Source organism: Equus caballus, unplaced genomic scaffold (assembly GCF_041296265.1).
Source record: "Equus caballus isolate H_3958 breed thoroughbred unplaced genomic scaffold, TB-T2T haplotype2-0000440, whole genome shotgun sequence".
NCBI lineage: Eukaryota > Metazoa > Chordata > Mammalia > Perissodactyla > Equidae > Equus > Equus caballus.
The window spans coordinates 1,918,772-1,936,307 of record NW_027222395.1 but is presented as its reverse complement, the minus strand read 5'-3'; the positions used below and the strand labels follow the sequence as shown (position 1 = coordinate 1,936,307).

The 17,536-nt window shown below is 38.5% G+C and overlaps 1 protein-coding gene across 2 annotated transcripts; it reads left to right on the top strand.

Annotated features, from left to right (window-relative positions):
- The first annotated feature begins 4,278 nt into the window (after positions 1-4,278).
- Positions 4,279-14,273, top strand: LOC138923040 (olfactory receptor 7A17-like). 2 transcript variants are annotated; one of them, XM_070259552.1, is made up of 3 exons: positions 4,287-5,942; positions 7,352-7,466; positions 8,677-14,273. In XM_070259552.1, the coding sequence occupies exon 3, from the start codon at positions 8,693-8,695 to the stop codon at positions 9,659-9,661; it is 969 nt and encodes a 322-aa protein (XP_070115653.1). In that variant the 5' UTR covers positions 4,287-5,942; positions 7,352-7,466; positions 8,677-8,692; the 3' UTR covers positions 9,662-14,273. The 2 variants fall into 2 exon arrangements, with proteins under 2 accessions (XP_070115652.1, XP_070115653.1); XM_070259551.1 differs by lacking the exon at positions 7,352-7,466 and having other exon boundaries at positions 4,279-5,942; positions 8,677-9,737.
- Positions 14,274-17,536: the final 3,263 nt, after the last annotated feature.

Sequence of the window (17,536 nt, the reverse complement as noted above, 5' to 3'; positions counted from 1 at the left end):
CATGCCAAGGAGACACATCTTGAGGTGGCAAATTATGCTCCCCTACAAAGGTGTTTAGGGACTTTTCAGATTGGTGGGCACATGGGGGTTTGGTTGAGGGGTGCACTAGAAAGTGCATGGAAGCCCCACATCCTTTCCTCGTGCTGTGCTGTATGCATCTCTTCCATCAGGCTGTTCCTGAGCTATATCCTGTTATAATAATCTGGTAATCTAGTAAGTAAAATGTTTCTCTGAGATCTGTGAGCCACTCTAACAAATTAATTGAGTTCAAGGAGGGGTCAAGGGAACCTTTGAATTATAGCCAATTGGTCAGGAGCACAGGTAACAACCTGGACTTGAGATTGGCATCTGAAGTTGGGGGCAGTCTGTGGGACTGAGCTCTTATCCTGTGGAATCTCACACTATCTCCAGGTGGACAGTGTCAGAACTGAGTTGAATTGTAGAACACCCAGCTGGTGTTGGAGAATTGGTTGGCTGTTTGGGGAAAATCCACACACATTTGAATTGGGTTGAATCTGCCCAGGTATTTTGAGTTTCCTGTACCTAGATGTCCATATCTCTTCCCAGATTTGGGATTTTCAGCTATTATTTCTTTAAATAAGTTTTCTGCCTGTTTCTCTTTCTCTTCTCCTTCTGGGATTTCCATACTGCAGTTATTGTTTTTCTTATTGGTAACCCACAACTCACACAGGTTTTCTTTACTCTCATTATCATTTTTTTCCTCTGACAGGATAATTTCAAGAGATTTGCCTTCAAGTTCACAGATTCTTTATTCTGGTTGATCAAGCTGGTTGTTGAAGTTCTCTATTCTATTTTTGAAATTTCAATCATTGTATTCTTCAGCTCCTTAATTTCCGTTTGGGTTTTATCATGATTTCTAACTCTTTGTTCAATTCCCTGACTCAGGACCCAGGATAAGGGGCAGAGAGCAGCAGCAGCACACTCCTCATGATGGAGAGTCAAAGCCATAACTTAGGACCCAGAAGTGGGTCACAGAGCTGCAGCAGATGGTGCTGGTGAGAGGGTCAAAGCTCCAACTCAGGACCCAGGGGGCAAGGCACAGAGCAGGAGCAACACTGGTGATGGTGGGTTAAACCCCTGACTTAGAGTCCAGGGCAGAGGGCAGTGCAGCAGCAGCTCTAGTCCTTATAGATGACAAGGCACTGTTGGTCCCAATGCCAGACAGTGGGTTGCAGCAGTGACTTAGGCCTCAGGCAGAGGTCTCACCAAAGTGACAGTTTCAGCCTTGGGAAGGAGATACAGCAGTGGGATCCACAGGCAACTCCTTGAGCTGGGCTCAGTTTTGGTAAAGACTGTGGGGTCTTTCGTCTCAAAAACTTCAGATGACCGTGAAAGAGATGAGGACTGCTGGGGTCTTCCTGTTTTCTTTTTATTCATGAGTTAACATCTTGCTATGGGGAACTCTTTTGAAACCAAATTTCTCTGGACTAAATGATGTTGTGATGTAGGAAAAATGCTTCCTACACTTTGCTCTGTGGCCATCTTTGTTTTTTTCAACTCTTCAGGGTTTCTGCTGCCTCTTTTATTGAAGTTCAGAGCATTGAAAAGAAAAAATAGGAATAAATTTAACCAAGAAAGTGAAATATCTGTACACTGAATAGTTTAAGATGTGCATGAAATAAATTGAATACACAAATAAATGGAGCAATATCATATGTTTATGGACCAGAAGGATTAATTTTGTTCAAACATCCATGTTTCTCAAAGACATCCATAGATTCAACGCAAATGTCTACCAAAATTCCAAGGGCACTTTTCACAGAAATAAAAAATCAATTCTAAATTTTATATGGAATCATAAATAAACTTGAATAGCCAAAGAAATCCTGAGAACGAAGAACAAAGATGGAGACATGACACTTCCTGATTTCAAACTATGTTACAAAGCTGTAGTAATCAGAACCATATGGTATTGGCATACAAACAGACACATAGACTAATGGAACAGAATTAAGAGCCCATGAAGAATCCCCTGCATTTATAGCCAATTAATATTTGATGAGAGAGCTAAGAATACTCAATGGGGAAATGATAGTTTCTTTAATAATGCTGCAGGGAAAACTGGATATTCACATATGAAAGAATTAAATAGTTCCCCTAACTTATACCACTTACAAAATAAACTTGAAATGGATTAATGACTTAGATGTAAGACCTGAAAGAGTAAAACACCTAGAAAACTACATAGGGAAATAGCCTCTTGGCATTGGTCTTGGAAATGACTTTTTGGATGTGACACCAAAAGCACAGGCAACAAAAGCAAAAATAAACAAGTGGGGCTACCTCATGCCAGAAAGCTTCTGCACAGTAAAAAAAGCCTTCAACAATATAAAAATGCAACCTACACAATGGGAGAAAATATATGGGCACCATATAACTGATGAGTGGTAATCATCCAAAATATATAAGGAACTCATACAAGTCAAAGACCAAAAAAAATCAATAGTCTGAATGAAAATGGGCAGAGGACTTAGACATTTTCTGAAAGAAGATAAATAACCAACAGATACAGGAAAAGGTGTTCAACCTCACTTCTCATCAGGGAGATGCAAGTCAAGACCACAACGAGATTCCTCTCACACCTGTTAGGAATTCAGTTATCAAAATGGCAAAAGATCGGGCCAGCCCTGTGGCCTGGTGGTTGTGTTCAGTGTGTTCTGCTTCAGTGGCCCAGGTTTACATGTTTGGGTCCCTGGTGTGGACCTAGACCCACACATCAGTCATGCTGTGGTGGCAACCCACAGACAAAATAGAGGAAGATTGGCACAGATATTAGCTCAGGGACAATCTTCCTCAGCAAAAAACAAAAACAAACAAACAAACAAAAGACAAAAGATAAATGCTGTGAAGATATGCAGAAAAGAGAACACTGGTACACTGTTGATAGGAATGTAAATCTGTATAGCCACTATGGAAAACAGTATGGAGGATTCTCAAAAAATCAAACATAGAGCTGCATGCAATCCAGCAATGTCACTTCTGGATATACATCCAAAGGAAAGAAAATCACTATCTCAAAGAGATGTCTGCACCCACTCCATGTTCATTGCAACATTATTTACAATAGCCAAGACATGGAAACAGCCTAAGTCTCCACCAACAAGTGAATGGATAAAGAAAATGTGATGTATATATAAGATTATTATCTTATCATATATATATATGAGATTATTCAGCAATAAAGGAGAATAAAATCCTTTCTTTTGCAACAACATGGATAACGTGAATAGAACTTGAGGGCATTATAATAAATAAGTCACAGAGAGAAAGACAAAACTTTATGATATCTCTTATATGTGGTATCTAAAAATGTCAAACTCATAGAACCAAAGAGTAAATAGATTGTCACCTAGGACAGCGGCCTGAGGGGAACGTGGAGATGTTGGTCAAAGGGTACAAACTTCCAGTTATAAAATGTATAAGTTCTGTAGATCTAATGTGAAGCACAGTGACTATAGTTAACAATACTGCGTTATATACTTGAAAATTGCTAAGCAAGTATATCTTAAATGTTCTCGGTACAAAAAAATATAATTATATAAACTGCTGGATATATTAATTAATTTTATTGGGGTAATAATTATGCAATATATATGTATAGCAAACCATACTTTAAAATTATAAATTTATAATTTTATACTTTAAAATTATACTTTTACTTTAAAGTGTACTTTAAAATTATAAAATGTTATATGTCAATTATGTCTCAGTAAAGCTGGGAAATTTTATTTGTAGTCTAAAAGGCAGTCAGTGGGGAGGTACAGCCTACCTGTGAGAATGGAGAAGTGAATAAATTATTGTGAAAAATAAATTAAATTCTATATAGGGCAGACAGGCACACAAATATTTAACACTTTTTTTTTTACAAAAAACATTTATTAATTATATGCTATAGACTTGCAACAGGAGGATACAAAGAGTTGGTGGAATAATTTGATTCACCAAGAAACAGCTGCTTTGCAGATATTCCCAAGTGGAACATAGCAAGATAATAAAGCATCTTGAAGAGTCTAAAATTCTTACTGTGTCCATTTGAAGCCTATAGGGAGGCTCAAGGATGATGCCCCTGAGTACAACAGGGCATAGAATGGTGACCTCTCAAGCACTTTTCTCTGTGGGCAGGGCCCTGGGAGAAGATCCCCCTTCAAGGCCACTGTTCACTGTCTCCCAGGAGTAGGGCAAATGTTGGGCTCACTTCCTGTCCCTAGAGATTCTTTGACATCACAATGAGCTTAGTAAACACAGAACTGGGACATAGTCACAACGACAGCTGTAGATTGAGCATCTGCTGTGGGCCAGGTAATTTCCCATTAGTTCTAAATTATTACCAGCTTTGCACACTAAATCCATAGCATAGGTGGAATTCCCTATTTATAGGTAAGGAATCAAAAGCCTAAGGAGTCATTTCCTGTCATGAGGGAAATACTCAAGGAGCACACGTAAACTCGAGTGTACAGAAGCTGGGCTACTGAGTCCATCATTTGATGACCTGAGGTGAGACCTGAGGTGGGTGGAGGAGTCTTGGTGGAGAAGGCCTCATAATACCTACATCTCACTCTGACACTGGACCACAGCCCTGACACTCAAAGACAAGTTCACAGACCAGGACCTGCAGCATCCACCTGACTAAGAGTGAGTTGCAGATTCAGACTCTCTTGGCCTGTCTTACACCTGCGGATTCAGAATCTGCTCATGAAGATGATCCCCAAGTGACTCCTACACACAATGATGCTGGAGAAGTTCTGGTCTAGAACTTTCCCTCCTCCCACTGTTGACATCTGTGCTGCATAATTATTTTTGATGGGCTGTCCTGTGCATAGTAGCACGTGTAGCAGCATCACTTGCCTCAACCCACTAGGAGGCAGAAGCACCTCCCACGTTGGTTGTGACAACCAAAAATTTCTCCAGACATTGCTACATGTTCCTTGGAGGCAAAATCACCCCATCTGAGACCTACGGATATCAAGTATGAGAAGTGGAAATATCTTGAGGGAGTTCCAATCAAAGCTTATCCTCTACTCAGTTCATAACTTTGGACAGATCACATAATCCGACTGAGTCCCATTTCTGCAGATGTAAACTGAGGTTCGTCAAAGTACTGATCACATACAATGGACTTTTGTAAAAATTAAATGAGACAATCCATGTAAGATTGTGAGCTCAGTTCATGGTGTATAAAAATATCTAAATATATTTTAAAATCTACAAACATTTTAAAGAGAAGAAATAAATGAGAGCTTTTAAGTAGAGTTACAAGCATGGATCTTCTAGTTGATTTGCCACAAGCATCGTGAAGCCAAGGATTATAGTTCCCATGGTTTTGTAGCAAAGAAACACACCTCTCTTCGTGGTTGAAGAAGGGAATACCAATTTTCTGGAAATATCAGGAGATGTTCCTGCCACAAGTCAATACTTGGGAGGTCCATGGTACTTAGTCAAGACAGGTTCCTCACTTGCAAAATTGGAAAAAAATGTTAACTCAAAGTTAGCATAAGGTGCAAGGAGCTTAAAACTCTGGAAGACAGTTGAGTTCATGAGAAGGAGTAATGCCAATGCATTCACCTGACTTCTCACCCGGTCTTCTGTGAACAGAGTATCAGCGAGGAACATTTTCCTTCTTTCCAGACCAGTCTCAAGGGGAAATGATGTGTTCAGAGGTGGGAGCAACGACAGAAACAGCACCTAATGAGGAGAAAGAGAAAGTGGTAGATATCTCCTCTGCTGCAATCCTTCAGGGTGGGCAACCTGGAGCTGAGCAGGACATGGTTGTTACTTTTGGATTCCTAAGTCCAGCAAGGGGACCAATGCTTCATTCCTGTCTGCTGTCCAGAAGGCAACAGAGCTTCAGTCTCCATCATCACCCATCCAGGGAGGAATTTGGGCTTCCACATGGACACTTTCCTCTCAGAGACTCTATCCAGGTGAGACTGAGAACCCAGTAGGTTCTTCAGGAGCGGTTCAGAGAAAATGGACGTGGAGAACTTTTACCTGAGCTCACCTGAGAGCTTGACCAGGCTAGCCCAGAGTGGAGAGATTGTCATGTTCATTTGTCAAATAGTCTAATCAATTTACTTAATATGTTAAAAAGAGAAGTGTCTGTCGGACTCATCAACACAAGGGTCATTTTCGACAAATAAGGAATGGGATGGAAGTCTACTTGGATAAGATTGAGGAAGGAATGGGAGGCATAAAGTGGCTCTAATACAGTTAGAACATATCCAGGGTGTTTTGCAGGTAAAGGGAGTAAGAAAATACAGTATTAGGTGTGGACATGTGTACAATGAACTGAAGGCATTTTTTCTAACTTTTTAAGATGGGATGCATTTGAGCACATTCTGTATTTATTAGAAAGAGCTGTGGAGTTAGATAACACCTTGCAGGAGCAGTTCTTGAGTCATACATTTCACAGTATCATCTCTCATGTTGGGTATTCACATGAAAAAAATCATATTTAACATGAAAAAAGGGTTTGTTAATGACTCTACTTTGCTATACTTCACTACCTGAAGGTGGGGAAGCAATGGGGACATTTGCCAGGTAGAAGAAAAAATCAGCCAAATCTAGTTACCAGTGATATCCACTCATTTAGTAACAGGAGGAAACTATGCTAAGCTTCTTACATATATCAACCGAATTTGTTTACCACCATGGGAGGACGGACACAAGTATCCCTGCTATTTGAGCGAGCATGTTAACATCTAGAATGGAACTGCTGTCCCTCCAAGTTCAAACAGCTAAAATGTGGTAAATCTGAAGTTCAAAACTCAGTTTTCTGATTCAAAAGTTTTGCATTTAAAATCATTCAGAAAAGTGTTTTATGACAGGGTTCTTTCTTGTATAGCTACATTGTGTTTTGCTGCTTTATTTGTTATTGTTATACTGGGCATCAAGGGGCTATAACTGGGGCTGAAATGCTGCCTGAGTCCAGGAAGCTTTCTCGTCATCACAATCTCTCAGGGACCCCCTGAGCTTATGTGTTCTTTTCTTTCCTCTCTCTGTTTTTTGAATGGCTTTCTAAATTTTCTTTAAATATAGAGCACACAATGGTCACATTAAAATGGAGATCCATGTTGACATGTCCATGGGAAGCTTACCAACCTGAATTTGGGTACTATGTCAACATTTTTAGGGTGTCGATGAAAATAATCCATAACCAATCTATAAATGAAAATTTGGGAGAGTTCATTCTGAGCTAAAATCTGAGGACCATGGCCCAGGGCCTTTCTTCCTTCAGGAAGAAAGGGCACCAAAGAAGTGAAGTATACAGAGTGGTTATATACCCCCCAAAGAGGATGCTTTACATGTGATTGAAATGTCCCTCCCACAATAGTCACAAGATTGCCCTGTCAGCACAGCGCTTGATGGACACAGCAGGTAGTGGGTCTGCTATCTACGTGGACATGCAGCAGGAAGCAAGTCTGTTGTCTGGAGCTGGGTGGTCACAGGTGAGTGCAGCAATCAGTTCCTAGCCTAAGGAAAGATGCTTAATCCTTAAGGAAATGCCAATGTTGGGAGGGGGAGGGAAGCTGCACCTTTATCTCAAGGGCCTTTGTTCTTGCCATAGGGAATATCTAAAGCAGATATACAATGCCTGGTCAACGGCCAAGGTCAGGACCTTTTGGAAAAACAAGGTCAGGCCAAATTAGGTTTACACCAAATGCTTTCCTCATATACTCCAATATATCCTATTACTTGCCATTTCTACTTTTCAAGGGTAATTTGGTGTTGACAACTTGCCTTATATCATTTCCTTCCTATTTATTGTGGTTGGAAGTGAGAAAAGTCAGGGAGTAACACAGCCGCATTAGGCCATAGTGTGCTGTGTGTGAGTGTGTGTGTACTTTGTGGGGTGTGAGCAGTTCTCTGGACAGTGATACCTAAGCTCGTGACCCTTAAAAGACAGACACCACAATGTCAACCAGAAGATGGAGATAAAGAGGAGATCCACTTCTATCAATAGGATTCCTTTGAAACAAAATTACAAATGTGCAACACGTGATCGAGGGACTCCCTGTGTCCTGAAGTTTCAGCTCCAGCAGGGAGACCACCTCATTCCTCAACGTTCTCTGACACCACCTCTCATTCTCTCAGTCTTGTCCATTCCCCTCAACACTCTGGCTTCCTTTTGAGCCTTGAATATCTGAAACAAGTGCCATCCTTGGGGCCTGTGCACTGACTCTGTCCTCAACAGGGCGCAGGCTGCCCCCAGATAACCTAGCTTCTCCTGCTCTGTCTACCAGGACTCTGGTCAAATTTTACCTTGTTTTTCAGGTCTTCCTGAACTCCCAATAAAATATCGCATCTTCATTCATCCTATTTTATACCTGCTTTTTTAATAGCACCTGTCACTATCTGACGTGATGTATATAAATATTTTTTCTAGTTTATGTTCTTTCTCCATCATTGGATGTTAGGAAGTTTTGTTTCTTAGCATTCTATAATCTTACCTGGAAGATTGTCCGTAGTCAACATAAATTCCTCAAATGCATGAAAGAATTTTGCATTAAAGCTGTATAATATGTGACCCCTTGGGGTAAAGGCTGAACGTGAGACAGGAATTCCTAATCACAGATATCTGGGGAGATCCCTTAAAGGCAATCTGCTCAACACAAATATATGTGTAGAAATTTATCCTGTTATTTTTTTCTTTCCTAGTTGTGACCACCACCACATGGAAGCAGGAAATGACACACAAATTTCAGAATTTCTCAGTCTGGGATTATCAAAGGAAGCAGAACTGAAGCCTCTCATATTTGGGTTTTTCCTCTCCATGTACCTGATCACCGTGTTTGGAAATCTGCTCATCATCTTGGCTGTCAGCTCAGACTCCCACCTCCACACACCCATGTACTTCTTCCTCTCCAACCTGTCCTTTTTGGGCATCTGTTTCACCTCCACCACCATCCCAAAGATGCTCCTGAACATCCAGACTCAGAGCAAAGTTATAACCTATGAAGGCTGCATCACCCAGATGTATTTTTTCATGCTGTTTGTAGTGTTGGACACCTTCCTTCTGACAGTAATGGCCTATGACCACTTCGTAGCCATCTGCTACCCCCTGCACTACCCAGTCATCATGAACCCAGTTCTCTGTGCACTGCTGCTTCTAGTGTCCTGGATCATGAGTGCCCTGAATTCCCTGTTACAGAGTTTAATGCTTTTGTGGCTTTCTTTCTGTACAGACTTGGAAATCCCCCACTTCTTCTGTGAAATCAAACAAGTGATCCAACTTGCCTGTTCTGACACCATTCTCAATGACACAGTGATGTGTTTTTCAGCAGTGCTGCTGGGTGGTGGTTCCCTGGCTGGTATCCTTTACTCATACTGTAAGATAGTTTCCTCCATATGTGGAATTTCATCAGCTCAGAGGAAGTTTAAAGCATTTTCCACCTGTGCTTCTCACCTCTCCATTGTCTCTTTATTTTATTGTACAAGCTTAGGCATATACCTCAGCTCTGCTGCTACCCACAGCTCACACTCCAGTGCAACAGCCTCAATGATGTACACTGTGGTCACCCCCATGCTGAACCCCTTCATCTACAGTCTGAGGAACAAAGAGATAAAGAAGGCTCTGAAAAGATTCTTTGGGATAGCAGCTGCAAAAGGGTTAATTGTCCTGGGGCTGAAGAAGATTATGTAATTGCAGGGCTCAAAGCATTAGAGCCAGAAATTGCTATTCTTTGATCAGATTGTGGAAATAGCACTTGTTCCTTCTATCTATTGCCTGATATTTCCATTTCTTTGATTTCAACTTCCCTATACAATTTAAGTAAGTCACTTGATTAAGCTTTCTGCTTTGTCTGATATATGGACAGTTTTCCATTTTTCTACTTCCCTAATTTCTCCAAGTTTTTCCCAAACTTTGATGAAAAATATTTGGAAATTTCCATTTCTTCCATGAGACAAATTAGATTTCTTAAAAATATTTTTTTTCTGGGGGCCAAGTGGTTAAGTTTGCACGCTCTTCTGTGGCTGCCCAGGGTTTCGCCAGTTCGGATCCTGGGAGCGGACATGGCACTGCTCATCAGGCCACGTTGAGGCGGCGTCCCACATGCCACAACTAGAAGGACCTGCAACTAAGATATACAACTATGTATGGGGGGGATTTGGGGAGATAAATCAGAAAAAAAAAAAGAAAGAAGATTGGCAACAGGTGTTAGCTCAGGTGCCAATCTTAAAAAAATATTTTTTTCTGAAATGACATCTATCTTCCTAAGTACTGTTTTACTATATTTTTCTGAAAGAAAGGTCATAAATTGTATTGCTCACATGGGAAAACCTACTCTTGTCAACTAAAGCCATTATATAATTTTATTGCAGAGTAAAACCTGAAAACAAAGTTTCCACTTTGGATCCATCATTCTTCTCTACATCACAACTCTATTCTTCCTGCTAATTTCAAATTTAAGACACCACTGAGGTTTATAATGCGTCTCATAGTGTTATTTTCTTATTCATCCTGTGTCCCCGATGCCTACCTGTCACTGACAAAAACTGATTATCAAATACATACCTCCCAATCGCATCTCTATTGAAAGACAGATTTGAATAAATAGATTGGCTTAATATGGTCTTAGCATCAGAGATGATCTTAAATATGGGGAAGCAAAATTTTAAACCACACATTTTGTTACCACAAAAAATTTTTCCAGTTGCCATACATCTACTCATGGAAGTATGGAATATTGGTGTCCACATGTGAGTGGGTTTATGCATTGGAGTGAATGTTTGGTTGGTATATTTTATTTTTTTTTACTGAATTATTTTTTTGCTTCAAAAATTTCAGTGGTGCCTACAATTGTGACTCCTCTATTGCTCTAAAATATCTCTCCTTTTCTAAATTTTGTCATAACTACTAAAAAGGTCCTGAATAAGCACCATTAAATTCATCCTTGCTTATCTCCTCCATGCTCAGGAATCTTCAATCTTATGACCAAAGGGTGGTTCACAAGAGAGCTTGAATTCCTGCCCTGTCATGTGATTTAGGGTCACCAATTTTTCTGCACAAACAAACATGTCCTTTCAACCTCTCCAACTTATCTGGAACCCCAGTATAGCCATTTGTTAATACAGCTACCTGAAATAAACGTGAATAACAATAATCATGAAGGCTGCCTCCACTATCAGCCCAAATGCCAAAGTAAAAGGCAACAGATTATGACAACTTCTCTCATTGCTGTTAGCTTTGCTGATTGTATCAGTTAGATATCGCTGCTTAACAAGATGTTTTAAATCAAATTGTTTATTGTAATGCCTTTATTATTAAATGGAATTACATTGTGGTGAGTTGTTCTGATCATTGTTCAGATGCCCGTGAGTCTGTGGTCAGCTGTGAGTTTCTATATTGTGTTTCTGTAGCTCAGCCATGATGTCATGTGAGGCTGTAGTAAAAATTCTATCTTGAACCAATTTATATCTGTTTACTCTCTATATGTAGGTTAATCTAGTTAACAAAGGTGAATTGCCTAGTTTAATCCACTGCTTTTATATACATATATGACACTTTGCTTTCTACCCAGATAGAAGGTGTATCTCCCCTCTGCCCTGTTCGTGTGCCTCAGCTCCCTGTGCTCTAGATCCTACCTGGAGACGTACATCATTAGAATTTTTCTTTCAATTAATTTATTGGAGTAAAATTTCATGTAATATATTGCACATATTAAAATGTAAAATTCTAAATTAAGGAAACTGTAAAAAATTAAGAAGACTTACAGCATGGATTCATTTATATCTAATTTAAGAAAATGCACAAAACCTTTAATTGCTTCCTTATGTAAATGTTAAAAATCAAATCTCCATGAGCCTCAGTTTCCTTATTTCTGACAGTAACATGGGATAATAAACCTAATTCAGATGGATATTGTGAGAAATTAATGAAATGTGTGGAAACACTTTGTTGAGTCCAAGAACAAGTTCATGGGCAAGGAATTGTGTAAGTATATGTATATTTATATATAATTTTCTTTCAATTAAACACGCTTGCACACATATATACACACAGAGAATCATTCATAATCCCATCTGTAACATTGAAAGGAAATTTGAGAAATAATTGGAGAGGATAGAAATGAAAAGAATGAATGGTTGATCTATAATAAAAATAAAGTAATGTAGAAATTAAGATACAAGGATTTAAAGTAGAATAGGTGACCTTAATATTTTGTTTTCTAACATCCCCAACACTTAGGTTGTTTCCTTATCTTGACTGTTGTAAATAATGATAATGATTTTATTTTATTCAAAATAATACCCAGAAGTGGAATCGCTGGATCATATGGTAGTTTTGTTTTAATTTTCTGAGGTATCTCTGTACTGTTTTCCATAGTGGTTGTGCCAATTTACATTCCTACCAACAGTGCACAAGGGTTCCCTTTTCTCCACATCCTCTCCAACACTTATCTCTTGTCTTTTTGATGACAGTCATCTAACAGGTCTGAGGTTATATTTGATTGTGGTTTTGAATTGCATTTTCCTGTTAACTAGTCATTTTGAGCACATTTTTATGTACCTGTTGGCCTTTTGTATGTCTTTTTGGAAAAGTATCTATTCAGATCCTCTGCCTATTTTTAAAACAGAATTGTTTGGATTTTTTCTATTGCATTGTATTCCCTCTGTATTTGGGATATTAACTTTTAATCTGATATATGGTTTGCAAATACTGTTACCCATTCTATAGGTTGGCTTTCCGTTGTGTTGACGGTTTCCTTTTCTGTTCAGAACCCTTTAGTTTGATGTAGTCTCACTTGTTTCCTTTTGCATTTGTTGCCTTTGCTTCTGGTGTAAAATAAAAAAAACATCGCCAAGACTGATGTCAAGGGGCTCACCTTCTATGTTTTCTTCTAGGAGTTATATGTATTTAGGTTTTACTTTTCAGTCTTTAATCCATTTTGAGTTCATTTTGTGTATAGTCTAAGACAGTGGTCTAGTTTCATTCTTTTCCATGTGCCTGTCTTGTTTTTCCTACACTATTTATTGAAGAGACTGTCCTTTCTGCATTATACATTCTTGGCTCCTTTGTCATGAATTAATTGACCACTTATGCATGGATTTATTTCTGGTCTCTCTATTCGGTTTCATTGATCTATGTGCATGTTTTTATGCTGATTCTATACTGTTTTGATTAATATAGCTTTGTAACTTAGCTTGAAATCAGGGAGTGTGATGCCTCCAGCTTTATTCTTGTTTCTGGAAATTGCTTTGACTATTTGGAGTCTTTTGTGGTTCCATACAATTTTAGAATTGTTTATGCAAAAAATGCCCTTGGACTTTTTAGAAAGATTGCTTTTAAAGTGCTTTGAGTTGTATGGACATGTTAACAATATGAATTCTGTCATTTGTGAGCACAGGATGTCTTTCCAATTATTTCTGTCTTCAATTTCTTTCAACAATGTCTTATAGCTTTCAGGGCATGGGTCTTTCACCTCCTTGGTTAAATTTATTCCTAGGTGTTTTATTTTTTATGCAATTGTAAATGGGATTATTTTCTTAATTTCTCTTTCTTATAGCTCATTGTTAGTGTGTAGAAATGCAACAGATTTCTGTATATTAATTGTGAATCCTACAACTTTGCTGAATTTGCTCATTTCTTTTAACAGTTTTGGGTGGAGCCTTTAGGGTTTTCTATGTATAATATTATGCCATCTGAAAATAGAGACAGTTTTACTTCTTCCTTTCTGATTTGAGTGTCTTTTGTCTCTTTGTATTACCTAAAAGTTCCGGCTAATACTTCCAGTAGTATGTTGAATAAAAGTAGTGAGAGTGGGCATCCTTGTCTTGTTCCCGATCTCAGAGAAATAATTTTCTGGTTTCACTATTGAGTATGATGTTAGCCATGGGCTTGTCGTATATGGTCTTTACCATGTTGAAGCACATTTTCTCTATGCCCACTTTGTTGAGAGTTTTTTTCATAAATGGATGTTGAATTTGTCAAATGCTTGTTCTGCATCTATTGAGATGATCACTGATTTTATCTTCCATTTTGTTAATGTACTGTATCATATTGATTGATTTGCTGGTGAGCTTCATTTTAATAATGAATTACTTGTGATAGTGACGCCTGAACTCAAAGTCAGGTCCACTTTTACACTTATGCAATGTGGAATTCTTTGTACCAGCTAACTGGGCATAATCTCCAAATTGACGTTAAAGTTTTTCTTCTACATAAGGTGGGATTTCAACACAAAATGCCGTTATCCTAGGGAAGCTAAATAAATGAATTGAGAGGCTGGTATTTGGTTTTCTCAAAAAAAAAATACTGTCTGTATTACATTCCCATTGCTGTTTTAACAATTACCACATTAGGGGTTTAAATAAAATGACTTTATATTCCTATCATTCAAGAGGTCAGAAGTCTGAAATGAGTCTCAATGGGCTGAAATCAAGAGTCTGCAGGGCCAGATTCCTTCTGGAGGCTTCAAGAGAGAATCTGATAAGTTTCCTATTCCCAATTCTAAAAGACTCATGCATTTCTTGGTTAACTGCTCTTGCCCCATCTTCAAAATCAGCAGTGTAGCATCTTCAAATCTCTCTCAGATTCCAACTCCCCTGTCTTTCTCTTCCACATTCAGAGGACCATGGCTGTTGCATTAGTCCCAGATGCATATGCTTGGCCAAACTTCTTATCTTAAGATCAGCTGATTAGCAGCCTTATTACATCTGCTACCTTCATCCATCCTTACTATAAAAATATAACATATTTAAGGGTTCTGAGGATTAGGATGCAGACAGCATTTGAAGACTTTTACTTGGCCTACAATAAAGTCTTTTTCAGAAATATATTATTTGGTGTCTCTCAAGGGCCCTTATATAAAAAAATCAAACAAAATCCTCTTTAGAAGTATATCATTTGATGTCATTAAGGAGTCTCTATACAAAGTAATTTAACATAGAGTTTATATAGTCTATGGGATGAGTGAATACACTATTCTTCTCATATTACATGCAAAGACAATTCTGGCTCAGAAGACCCAAAACTACCTACACCTGACTCTAATATGGGACCACAGCCTTGCTACTCAAAGACTGGTCCCCATACCAAAATCTGTAGCATCAACACCGCCCAGGGGTTTGTTAGAATTTCAGAATATGTGGACCTATCATGATCTGCTAATTCAGAATTTTCATTTAAATTTGAATCCTCAGTGATTCATATGCACTTTGGAGTTGGAGAAGTGGTGTTCAAGACATGGTTTTCTCACATTCTCATGTTCACATATGTGGCAGGATAATTATTTGTGTTGGGTGCTGTCATGGGCACTATCATATTTAGCATCACTTCAAATATTGCCAAATATCCTCAGGGGCAAATTCATCTTTTAATGGGGATTACTGGCACAGAATTTGAAAACTGGCAGCATCCTGATAGAATACAATCAAACCCCTTTCCTTTCTGGACTATAACTTTGGGCAGGTCACTAAACTTCTTCAAGCTCCGCTTCTGCAAGGGAGAATGGAATTCATATTAGTACTACCTCACAGAGTTGACTTTCATAAAATTAAATCCAACAGACAACGCCTACAAGGTACTAAACTCAGGTTATATTGCATAAAAATATGTAAATGTATCTCATAATTAATGAACATTTTATAATGAGGGCCTAAATCACATCTCTTAACTTGTGACATTAATATAAAATTCCTTTTGTCTTGGCAAACTGTCATGAAGCTAAAGAGTATAACCCCCAAGATTTCATGTTAAAAGAGTAAAGTTACCTGCCCTCCATTCCTGAAGAGGAGAGTAGTAATTTTTAGAGGTATCAGGGTTGTGCCCCCACCACAAGTCAAAGCTCTGAGACCCCAGGGACCTAGTGAAGACATATCTTCAATGCTAGACTTTGGAGAAAACTTTAACTCAGGGTTGTGATGAGGTTTGGGGGGTTCTAAAGCTCTGGAAACAGAGAGTTAATGGAAAATGAGTAATAAAAACTAAATTCACCTGCCTTATTACATAGTCTCCTAGGAACAGAGAAGAAAATTCCATTCTGTCCAGACCATTGCCCCACAGGGAAGTCATCTACTTAGAGGTTGGAATAACAAGAAGAAAACATGCTTAATGAGCTAGCAGGTATAGGGAGCTGCAAAAACATCCTCTGCTGCAGTCCCTTGGCACATGAATCTTTGGTTGGACAGAACACGGTTGTTCCTTTTGGAATCCTAAATCTGACTGGGAGACCAATGCTTGGCTCCTTCCTGTTGTTTTGTCTGGGAACAGAGCTTCGATCTCCATTGTCAACAATCCAGAAGAAATTTTGACTTTGGCAGGGAGACCTTCCTCTCAGAATCCCCATGCTGGTCAGTACAAATGCCCAATGGACACTGCAGGACAGGATCAGGTGAAATGGAAGCCAAGAACTTGTAGCAGAGGTCACCTGAGAACCAGCCATGCCTGTGACAGATAGGCCAGATCTCTGTGGTTGTTTGCTGGCTTTATTAATAAATCGATATATATATATATATTTATGATGCTGAAAAGAAAAAATAACATTGTACTCAGAAATGCAAATGTCAATGTTGACAATTAAATGGCGTTGATGGATGTCCAATGAAAGTAGGCTTTGGGAGGCATAGATGTTTCCTGCAAAAGTAGAACCTAAGTCCAAGGATCTTATTAATTAGCAGGAGTAGACAAATAGAGTATTAGCTGTGGAGGGACATACAGTGAAGTGAGAGTATTTCTTTTCATTTTAAACTGGAGCATGTTAGACTGTTTCCATATTGATGAAAAAGATCCAACCAAGGAATATTTGAAAGTACATCCTTGCAACAATGGTGGATGAGACACATAGATCAGGGTATCTTCTCTTACTCTGAGTATTCACGCAAAAAAAATGATGCATTTAATAGGTGAAATAGTGTATACGAATGCGGTTTACTTTGCAAATATTTCATCAGCGTGAGGCTCAATATATTTGTGGGTTTGTTAGCCATTTAGTTTCTCCTTTACAAATTGCCTCAGTGAGTCCTGTGCTTTTGGATAGTGGTGTCAGAATGTTTTTATTCCTTTTTCTTGATTGAATTCTTTAAAGAATTGGACTTTCTTTACACATTTAGTTCTTTTATGTATGCACGGATGTATTTGTGAGGAATGTATGACAGTTTATAATTTTTGTCTGCTCAAATCTATCAGTCAGTCTTATAATGTTCCCTCCATTGCATTTTTGCTACCTATTTAAAAGTTCCAACCCCAATCAAGGTGAGAGATCTTTAAATGTTTTCCCAGGCTGATAGTATGAAAGAGATTTCTTGTTTGCTTAAACTGTTACTCCATGTGAACAAAGATCCGTATATTTGATCATGATATCATTTGTCTATTATTACTATATGTCCATATATTGTATGCCTGTTTTTCTACAGTTAGCTGCACTTCAATTGTATTTTACAAACTATTGTTTTTCAGCTGACTTTTTGTTGGATATTTTTGACCACAAAAATGTTTTAAATTTTACATGGTTAAATATGTCTTTCTTCTTACTTCTAATTTTCTCACCTTAATTATGATAGCTTTGCCCCCCTTTAG